Source organism: Cariama cristata, unplaced genomic scaffold, assembly GCF_000690535.1.
Source record: "Cariama cristata isolate BGI_N322 unplaced genomic scaffold, ASM69053v1 scaffold15402, whole genome shotgun sequence".
NCBI lineage: Eukaryota > Metazoa > Chordata > Aves > Cariamiformes > Cariamidae > Cariama > Cariama cristata.
In genome coordinates this window covers 44520-53250 of record NW_009603421.1, presented here as the reverse complement: position 1 = coordinate 53250, position 8731 = coordinate 44520, and the positions used below count along the sequence as shown (strand labels likewise).

Below are 8731 nucleotides of genomic sequence, written 5' to 3'. Positions count from 1 at the left end.
TTTGGAGACAGAGGCAAAACATCAACTGGTGGATAAGGAGGAGAAGAGAATGATCAGTATGGAACCGAGTCCAGCAGACAACTCAAACAGCAGGCAAGAAAGGCTGGAAATTTTGGCTTTTAAAACTAGCCCCATCCAGCGACCCCTGCAAAGGGCTGGGTGACCCGGAGGGGCTGGGAACTTGACCTGAACCTCTCAGTGGCCACAGAAGTTAGCAAGAGCTTGTAAAAACATTAATAAAACAACATACCAGGCAAACAAGGGCAGAAGGCCGAGGCAAAGAAGAAGAAAACTTCCTCGAGCTACATTTACTGCCGGGTACCACCTCATCAGCATTGCACAAAATCGTGGGTAGCAGGAGATTCCAGTAGCACTGGGAGGCTTTAAGGGATCTCTGGATCTTTTCTGTATTCAGATTGCTCTGATCTTTGCTCAAAATTGGGTTTTTTGGTTTTTTCCTGATAAAACGAGGGCAGGATTTATTATGGTGTATCTGAATTACAATGGAGCACATTCATCTCTCTGTGAAGCTGGTCAGGAAAATATCCCAGTAATGTCATTAAATAGCTGTACATTTGACCACTCAAACTCCATTTATTCAAAATTTGGGGGGATTCAAAACTCTTTTTTTCTGCTTCTATCCAGGACCAAAATTCCTATGGAAACCACCGTTCTTTTACATGGAAAGGTGAGACACCAGATGCCTGGGATTTATCTGGACAACTTCTCGCTTACATTGTAATAGACTTAAAGAAAATTAAAGACATTTGGTTTTATCATGAGTACTAACAGGAAAAAAAGAAATTATCCAGCAAAGTCTGAGTCCTCCCAGAGCACCTGCTGGTGTTTAGTTTTAGATTGGAATGTCCTTGATCATACTGAATTTCAACCCTGTTTTTCATGCTTTACTTTGTGCATAGATACGTGCCCAGTTGATAAAAACCAGTTCTCCTTTATCTTGAACTAGCTTTTGTTTGAGCCAGCAAGAATCCAAAAGGGATTTCTCAGCCAGCTCAAGGTGCAGGGCATATTTGTCAAAAAACCCAGAAAGGTTGGGACACTGGGGCAGCTATAGCTGCATCTTTGTTAAATAAGTTATTTGTCTCCCTAAAAAACTCCAAAGAAAGGGCTGAATTTTACTTCAAACACATTAGTTTTTCTACATCACTTGTGGCTCTGTGGTCAAGGGGAAAATGGGCTGAAAAGAGCTGCTGTATGACCCAGGGTCTGTAAAGCATCACTCCCTCAATGCCACCTGCAGATAGCTCTCATTTCTGGTGGGAGCTCCCCAGGGACAGTGGGTTGTGAGCTTGGAGGAATAAAGCCCATTTCAATCCTTTATGTGAAGGACAGGTTTGAAACCTGCAGTCAGACCCACCCCAGAGATGTGAGGGGTGATGTCCTCTGGCCTTGATGCTGCTTTTGTCACTTGGAGGAAGGGTAAGGAAGAACCAGGGCATGGAAGGACCCGGGAGCTGAGCAGGGCACACATCCAGTCTCTCATCTGAAGTACAACAGGAGATGAGAAAAGCACAGGACACAGCAATATCAGGGTCTGAGGGTCTTCCCAGGGAAATCCTAAAACACGAGGATCAAAGCAGTGCTCAAGGCATGACCACAGCAGAGCAATTCCTGGTGGCAAAAGGACTATCACATGCAGCTGACCTAAAATTTAGGTATTTTCTGCCTTATCAGATCTCATGGGACTCTTCAAGAAAATCCCAGACCCCCAACCTTGCATCTCAAAATTGGGAAGAGTCTACCAACACGCATCACCCCTTTCCCAGGGGACCTCATCACAGCCCGCCGGAGGCACATTTTGGCACCCTGGGGGTGATGCTTACCCACACCGAGCTGTGTCCCCCTGCCCAGGAGGAGCTGGGAGGACTGGGAGACGGAGCAGTAATAGGTGCCGTTGTCCGAGTCGTGGAGGTGGCTGATGTGCAGGCTGTAGGAGGTGTGGGAACTCACCCCACGGACACTAAACTTGTCCTGGCTGATGTTCGTGCCGTACGTGGCTTTGCCTAACATGTTGGAAAATACCAAGAACTCAAAAATTTGCCTCGCCTGGCTCCAGCGGTACCAGTACACCCCGGCATTCTCCTTCAGCTCACAGAGGATTTGTGTTTCATTGTTAGTTTGGGCTAAAATACCCTCTGGAGCCTGGGATAAAAGTAGATTTGTACAGAAACCTGAGAAAAAAGAGACAGGAATACATAGTTATGATATTATTTTCATTATTTTTCTTGCACGTTAAGTACAGATTTTCTCTGTGGGTTCAACAAGATCAAGTAGTCACAAACCAGGGGATCGCACGAGCAAGAAACAGGAGCTTTTTTATCAGGATGCTCCCATATTCCCTCAGAGACCTTTTTTGGGTTCCCCAGCTATTTTTTGAGGAAGCCTAGTTATACAGGTAGGGTTTGCCCTGTAAACACTCATCTAGGGAGGAGGCTCGGTGGCAGGGAGAAGGATGGAGGGGGGCTCTATCCACACCTGCTCCTGTGGATGCCCCTCTCCTGCCCTCCTTTTCTCTCCCACCTCCTTTTCTCTCCCATTATTCGGAGAGGCTTCACCTCTCTTTCAACAGATTTTTTTTTGAGTCTCTTATTTTATTTGCTAGATTTTTGTTCTAACAGATGCAGCACTGATAAACTTCATCTCAGGTGCAGAGAAAGACCAAAAAACCATGCAAAACATCTCAAAATAAGCCAGTTTGATACTAATTTTCAGAGGACATTATTTTCGTATGAATTTTGAGACCTGAGGAAAGAGAGGGATTGAGGGGTAGCGGTGGAGTTGAAAGCTTTGCTTTGGCATCGCAACACCCTGTTTGGGCTTTGCAGGTTTTTGTGGAAATTATCGGAGTCGTGTTTGGCCCAGGCAGATGTGACTGGTGTCTGTGTGCGAGCGAGGATGTGTCCTTGTGAAAAGGAAAACAGGTGCCTTGTGACCCTTTCTGTTCAGCAAACAGTCCTACAAAGCTGCAGATACTCCAAGACCAAGTGAAAAACAGCCCTCTGAAGATAAGGATGCTCTCACTTTCCCCGTCTGTTTCCCATGTGTGTTTTAAAGCTGTGCAAAAAGCTCAACAAAATACGTTTTTGGCTTTTTTTTAAAAAAACCTTAAATTGTCCCTACCTATTCCTTCAAAATCCCAAAGCTGCTTGCAGTACTCGTTGCAAACAGCCTCGTGCAGCCCTGCAAACCCAGCGGTGTAGGAATGGGTTTGCATGACCACAGGAACACCTGAAGTCATCCCCATGGCCCACAGCCCTGATGTCCCCCATGTCCTCGATGGGGACAGGCAAAGGAGAGGGCTCTGGGGACTGACACAGGTCCAGAGCCTTCCTCCATCCCCGCATCGATGACCCCATCGCTGCCGCTGCACTGCAGAGACGAGGAGCCTTCAGCCCTAATATTGCAATGCTGAAATTCAAGCGTTGCACAGCAGCCGCAGCATTTCACCACATCCTCTGGTGCTGCGACAATATCAATATCTCCTTATTATTAAAATACATAATTTTCAGGTTTTGGAGTGCAATCCTCCCAGACTTTGCTCTGGCAAACATCTGTGTGGTTTTTTAGGGGCTGAAATGTGTGTGGCCGTGGGGCACGGTGGCTTCAGGGTCTCCTTGGCTGCCCTGAGGTCTGGCTCTGCTGGGCATGGGAAACTTAACCCCCCATGAAAACCTTTTCCTCGAGCTGTTAGAGAGATTATTAGATGAATCAGAAGGGATGAGAAGGGATCCTAGAAAATGCTCATCTCAGCTTGGAGCCAGAGGTAAAGCTCCGGTGGGGTGAGCTGGGATGGAGCCAGAGCAGAAAAGCTCACCCTCTGCTACACTTTCACCCTCCAAAATCTCCCAGTTCCCTTTCACAGTGTATATTCTAGGGGAAGATAAGGGGAATTGGGGTGGGATGGGTTTGTTTCCATATGCTTGGCCAAACCAGCCTGTAGCATCTCAGAACCAGTCCCTTTTCCCCTTTGCACGTGCACAGTAAACTCTAATTTACTGGGGTCTTCTCAGCGGGGACCCCACCGTACAGATCTGTAGGCCCTTACTACGTGTATATAGGTGTCGATAAAGCGTCTCAGGCTGTTTGCTGCCACATCGACTGTGTTACGCCATGGCTGGATGACCATCACATGGCGCGAACAAAACACTCTGCAGTCCTGACAGCCTCTAGCGAGGACACTGGGCAGCTGTAGACCCAGGTTGGGCAACATCTTGGGTGACCAGCTTGAACTGCCACCCTAATTTAATGGATATTTGAAGCTCTCAACACTTTCCACCTAAGAACCGATGGCACAATTTGTCTTGTAAAGCACAATTCTACCACTTTGCCAGGACATCGACTGTATATATTTGGTCCAGACCTCCTGCAACCTGTCTGCAATAAGCAGAAGGCAGCATGGTTTTGTAACACACCGATTCCAGCTCCGGCCCTTGGGAAACATTCAATCTTTGGACAGATTTAGAAGAAAATTTAATGGGATGTTTGTCATCTTTGTGTAACACAGGCAGCGTAGATAGGTGCTACTTTAACTTCTCCATCAGCAGCTTCCCACAGACTGTCTGCACGAAGAGGGTGCAGTAAAAACAAACTCTGCTGTGTCTATACCATGATACATTGCACTATAAATAGAATAGAATAAAAAAAAGAAAAGAAAAGAAAAGAAAAAAGAAAAGAAAAGAAAAGAAAAGAAAAGAAAAGAAAAGAAAAAAGAAAATAAAAGAAAAGGAAAGAATAGACTATTTCAATTGGAAGGGACCTATGATGACCGTCTAGTCCAACTGCTTGACCACCTCAGGGCTGACCAAAAGCTAAAGCGTGTTTTTAGTGGCATTGTCCAAAATTATGCGCTGATAAGTAATAGCATCCTGTAGATCTATAACTTTGCCTGTATATTTAAACTTCCATCATCCAGATACTGTGCAAAACATCCCACGTGTTGGAGCGAGGTGGAGGAGAGGCTCTAGCACGATTTTAGGTGCCTTCAACCCTTAAGAGACACGTCCCTCTTACCTGGGATCTGGAGGTAGATGCAGAGATGGAGCCACAGCCGGGCCATGGCAGTGGAGTCAATGACGGAGGGGTTTTGTACCAGCTCCCCCTTTCCACGCACGGTCACCTCTCGGTGGCAGGGCTGGCTTCACCCCAGGAGGCTCTGCCCCGCCTCGGCGCAGATGTCTCACCGACGGCTGCCAAAGAGCATCTACCGCGGCAACACCCGGAGCCTCAGCCCGGCAGCTTCTTCTGTGGCGAGCCCCAAATCCAGGTGTGCATCAGGGTGGCAGCCCCGTGAGCATCTCCAGCACTGCACGAGATCACCCAAAATCTCCTTTAGGAAGGAAAAAAAAAACAAAACCCAACCTCATTGATTTTTAATTATGATTTCTTCATATTTCATTACCTAGTTCTTCATCCTTCTTTAAATCTAGCTCCATGCAATTGAAAAAAAGACAAATGTAGGAGCTTGGCATTAAAAATAAAAGCAGGAAAGGATGAATTTTGGCTGGTTTCTCCTCCGCTGAAATCAAAAAGCATTCAAAATAAGGAAAAGATGCAATTTGAGCCGTGGGGCTGTTTTCCTCAGCAGAGTCTTTAGTAGGAGGTGTTTTTCTCCGGGCCTGGAAAATGCTGAACGCCAAACTAGTTCGCCATAAAGCAGAGGTGTGAGGCATCACAGAAAACTTTGAAGCCAAGAGCAAGAAACCTCAAACAAATTTAGTGGCTGAAAAACCGCAAAAATAAGGAAATTCTGCTGGGGCTCCCCACTTCGCAGCGGGCTCTGCTTTGGTAGCTGCGTCAGTGCACAGCTCATATGCAGAGATATTTAAATGATAGATAAAATATCAGAGTGGCTTTGAAACGTCTTTGGGAGGGAGAGTTTTGAAGCACTCGAGGTTTAGGATTAGAAGAATGAAATACGTGATGTGAAATTACAGGGGTGAACTGGTGTCAGTAGCCATCAATATTTCCATGTTTGGGAAAAAAATAGAAATGATTTATTATTTTCAGTTATTCACCGCCCTCTTGGGTACCAAGTGGGGTTCAGTTTTCTTTAGTGCCCTCTTTGTGTAGATACTCGTGGTCTTTACAAAGCTTCAGCATCTCCCCGGGGCCGGCTCCCCGGTGAGGGGGGGATTTCCCTGGGGGGGCTCACGTGGGGGTACCAAGAAACGTCCCCCAGGGTTTGAGCTGGCAGATGAATAGGAAAAACGATATTACATCTTGCACAGTATAATTTTTTGGTCCATTTTGTACCAGATTTTTCCATGCTGCTGTAACACATCCCCTCCCCATCTCTGTTTAAAATAATTTCCTGCTTGAAGCGGGTTGTTAACCACCAAAAGCTTTGCCTTGAAGGGCTCAGCTGCTAAAATTTAGGGTGGGATGAATCACTCCTTAACTCTTTCCGGGCAGGAGAAAGTAATTTTAGTGTTTTCAAACACATTGCAGTGCTTTTAAGTTCTTGTTTTCGGAGAGGGGTCCCCAGCGTGGGATGCAGCAACCCTTGCCTCTCCCCTCCTTACCTCCTCCTAGCCTTTCCCCTTCTGTTTCACATCACTCCTAAATCTGGACCTCCCCAGAACGGGGTGTAGGCATCTCTTTTTTTTTTTTTGAGGGGGGGTGCTTAATATGAGAAATGCCACTGGAAGGGAATTTTCCCTTTATCCCCCTGGTGAAGTCAGTGAGCTGAGCCTGATATCCTTGGCTGCTGCAATGGCTGCATCCCCCTTTTCTCATCTGTGCTGTGCCCTGGAGCATCTTGTGGCCTCCTGGCAGGACCAAAGTGCTCCCAGAGGTGGCTTTTGTCACCGTTACAACCTTGAACCTGGGGCATCTTACACTGGGCACCAAATGCTGCTGCAAGGCTGGTGACACTGGGTTGTCTAAGCAAATCTGTTGGGTTGTCTAAGCAGATATTTTGGCTTGCGAGGACCCCCCAGGACATTACAGCAGCTTTAGAGATGCTTCCCTGCAGCGTTTTTACCTACAGTTTGTCTCCTATGGAAAAAAAAAAAAAAAAAAGGAATATTTGCAATGGAATATTTGCAATGTAATATTTGCAATGTAAAAGCACAGTATGTGTGCTGGAACAGGGATTAATTTTCTTTTTTTTTTTGAAGCTGCTGTTTATACGCAGTTGAGCTGTTTTACCAGCAACCAAACTGTTCTCAAGACTGGATGCTGCTCCTACGAGAAAACATTTTGGAGGGGGGATGCCTTTGTCTGGCAGCCCACCTGGGTGCCCCGCCCCCCCCCCCCCCCCGCCAACAAAAATAAAAGCACTGTGGGAACGTGCAGGAGAGCAGCTGCTGTTTATAACATCCCCACATTGTTTGGGGCTGCTGTCCTGGAACAAAATAGGGGAGGAAAAAAGGGTGTAAGTTGAACTGATCTGTTAACAGAAGCAAGATTTGTCGGTGACCTTGCTGGGGTACAGCGGCTGCTAATCACGAGTGCTTGGCTCACGGCTGAGCCAAGATGCGGGGGATCGCTGAATTTTGGTGTATTTGCGCTATTCAGCTGTACAGTTTCTAGGGGGGATTTATTCTTTTTCTGAAATGAAAGACAACCATCCCAGTCCTCACCCAGCTAACTCCCTGCCCCATCTCGGTGCCCACCCTGCGGGTTTCCTCCTCGCCCATCCCAGGGAGAAGTAACCCCTCTTCTTTTTCTCAGCCTGCATCCTGCACACCTCACTAATTTTAATCCCTAATTAGCATCCATGCTGACACTAATGCCCCATGCTTTCACCAACTTTGTTAATATTTTTGACTCTTTCTTTTCTCCCTATGATGAGTTTTTTACAGCGAAGTGTTTGCTTTTGGCGGGTTGGAACAAAGCACTGGAAAAGAAGAAAGGGGCCTACAGCCAAGAGGTGGGACCTGGCTGGGGTTTAATCTCTGTTAAACTCCCGTGTTGCAGCAGAGGTAATTGCGGCTGGGCTGTAAAGATCAGGCTAGAGGAACAGTTGCCATAAAAAGAAGGAACTATGATGAGTTTTTTACAGCGAAGTGTTTGCTTTTGGCGGGTTGGAACAAAGCACTGGAAAAGAAGAAAGGGGCCTACAGCCAAGAGGTGGGACCTGGCTGGGGTTTAATCTCTGTTAAACTCCCGTGTTGCAGCAGAGGTAATTGCGGCTGGGCTGTAAAGATCAGGCTAGAGGAACAGTTGCCATAAAAAGAAGGAAAAATCTATTCCTTCTGTGCTTTTGGGGCTACAAGGGCTGACTTTTGGGCTCGGGGAAGGCTGCTCAGCCTCAAGCCTGGTCCAGTACTGGTACAGTCCTGGTACAGTCCAGCCAGTACTGCAGTACTTTCAGATAAGGGCTCTTCGGGGATAACAGGCTCCTGGATGGAAACTCCCCAGGACTTAAGCAGATATGGGTGAACATTTTTATGCTTTTTAATATTTTTTTTAAATGATTTTATTCCAGGGAAGGGTGTAGCTTCTGGAGTATTTCATTAGGGAGAAAAGCAGTGATGAAAATGATAGCATTTTCACTGAGTAAGATGAGCACTACCTTATTCGTAGTGGAATAGCAGAAAAGAAATCAAGTGGGTCAAGTTTTCTTCTCTAAACTGCTCCGAGCTAAGATGTGGTTTGTAGGGTGAGGTTGGGGGCGGTGGGGGGGGGTCCATCTGCCTTTGCAGGTGCAGATCTACAGCTGTAATTCAGCCGATGCAACATCACATCACGTCGAGGCTCCCGACAC

The 8731-nt window shown here is 46.7% G+C and overlaps 1 protein-coding gene across 1 annotated transcript in view; it reads right to left on the bottom strand.

Annotated features, from left to right (window-relative positions):
• The window catches only part of CD8B (CD8b molecule), a 5824-nt gene extending 747 nt beyond the window's left edge, over positions 1-5077 (bottom strand). The window contains exons 1-3 of the mRNA XM_009695207.1: positions 5032-5077; positions 1845-2192; positions 10-25 (exon numbers count right to left, since the gene is read on the bottom strand). Of these exons, the coding sequence (XP_009693509.1) occupies positions 10-25; positions 1845-2192; positions 5032-5077 (410 nt within the window). The remainder of the gene's footprint in view (positions 1-9; positions 26-1844; positions 2193-5031) is intronic.
• Positions 5078-8731: the final 3654 nt, after the last annotated feature.